We start from the raw sequence: 1,276 nt of genomic DNA on the forward strand, positions 1-1,276 counted from the left end.
TCCTTAGCCCAGGCGGCCGTGGGTGCACCCATGAGTAAACAGCTTGTCTCCATCTCTCCCGGTCCATAGTCATTCTGTTCAGTGTTATACTTCCTTCTCCACTCCAGCCTTTGAGATCATCCATCCATTTCCTCTGTGGGCGTCCCCTGCCTCGACTTCCCTGCATTTCACCTTCCATTACTGCTCTTGCTGTCCCTCCTCCACGTACAAGGTGACCAAAGTACCTAAACTTCCTCCTTTTCATCACATCTACAATACTTTTTGGCTCATATCCACAAAGCTCACATATCCTATCCTTGACCCATTCATTCGTTCTCTTGTCTTTCCAGGTGATCCTTAACAATCTTCTGTATTTCTTCATTTCAAATGCCCGCAACCTCTTCTCGTCTTGCTTGCTAACTGTCCAACTTTCGCAGGCGTACAAAAGAGTACTCATTATGATTGATCTCATTAACAGTATCTTGTTTTTCATGCTTACATTTCTAGCCCTCCAGATGTTGTCCAGCGATGCCAGTGAGCTAGTAGCTTTTCCAATTCTTATTCGAATTTCTTTTTCTGATCTCCCATTATCCGTGAGTGTTGAGCCTAAGTAGGTGAAACTCTTGACCTGCTCAAGCTTGATTCCATCCACCATCACATCTGCTACTTGGCCATAGGTGTTCTCTGGTTTTCCAACAACCATCACTTTACTTTTCTCTGTGCTAATATCCATTCCGTATTTCTTTGCAGTTTTCTCTAGTCTTTTGGTGATCTCCTGAATGCCACTTGCACTCTTTTCTACTAAGTCAATGTCATCTGCAAAACGTAGGTCAACTATCTTTCTCCCCGCGCAGCTAACACCCCCAGAATATTCATCCAGCGCATCTGTCATATTTCTTTCTAAAAAGAGGTCAAATAAGGTCGGAGATAGCAAACACCCTTGTCTTACACCAACGTTGGTTGCAAACTATTCGCTATATGAGTCGTCAACCAAAACTTTAGACTTTGCACATTCATACAGCTTTTGTACTAATGTTGTTATTCCTTCACCAATGTTGAATTTCCTCATGGTGTGCCAAAGTGTCTCATGCCAGACTCTATCAACTGCTTTACGAAAGTAGATAAAGTTATGGAAGATCAATTTTCCTGTATCTCTCACTTTTTCATTTAAAATTTTAATGGTTGTTATTTGCTCCACAGTGATCCGGCCTCTTCTAAACCCTGCTTGACTCTCACTAAGCACTTCTTCAACTCTAGGTGATATTCTTTTTTGAATTATTTTAAGTAGTACCTTCGA

At 41.8% G+C, this 1,276-nt stretch overlaps 1 protein-coding gene across 1 annotated transcript in view; it reads right to left on the reverse strand.

Annotated features, from left to right (window-relative positions):
- Positions 1-871, reverse strand: part of LOC119585579 — a 1,267-nt gene extending 396 nt beyond the window's left edge. Inside the window, exon 1 of the mRNA XM_037934251.1 lies at positions 259-871. Coding sequence (XP_037790179.1) covers positions 259-871 — 613 coding nt within the window. The remainder of the gene's footprint in view (positions 1-258) is intronic.
- Positions 872-1,276: the final 405 nt, after the last annotated feature.

Source organism: Penaeus monodon, chromosome 3 (assembly GCF_015228065.2).
Source record: "Penaeus monodon isolate SGIC_2016 chromosome 3, NSTDA_Pmon_1, whole genome shotgun sequence".
Classification (NCBI taxonomy): domain Eukaryota; kingdom Metazoa; phylum Arthropoda; class Malacostraca; order Decapoda; family Penaeidae; genus Penaeus; species Penaeus monodon.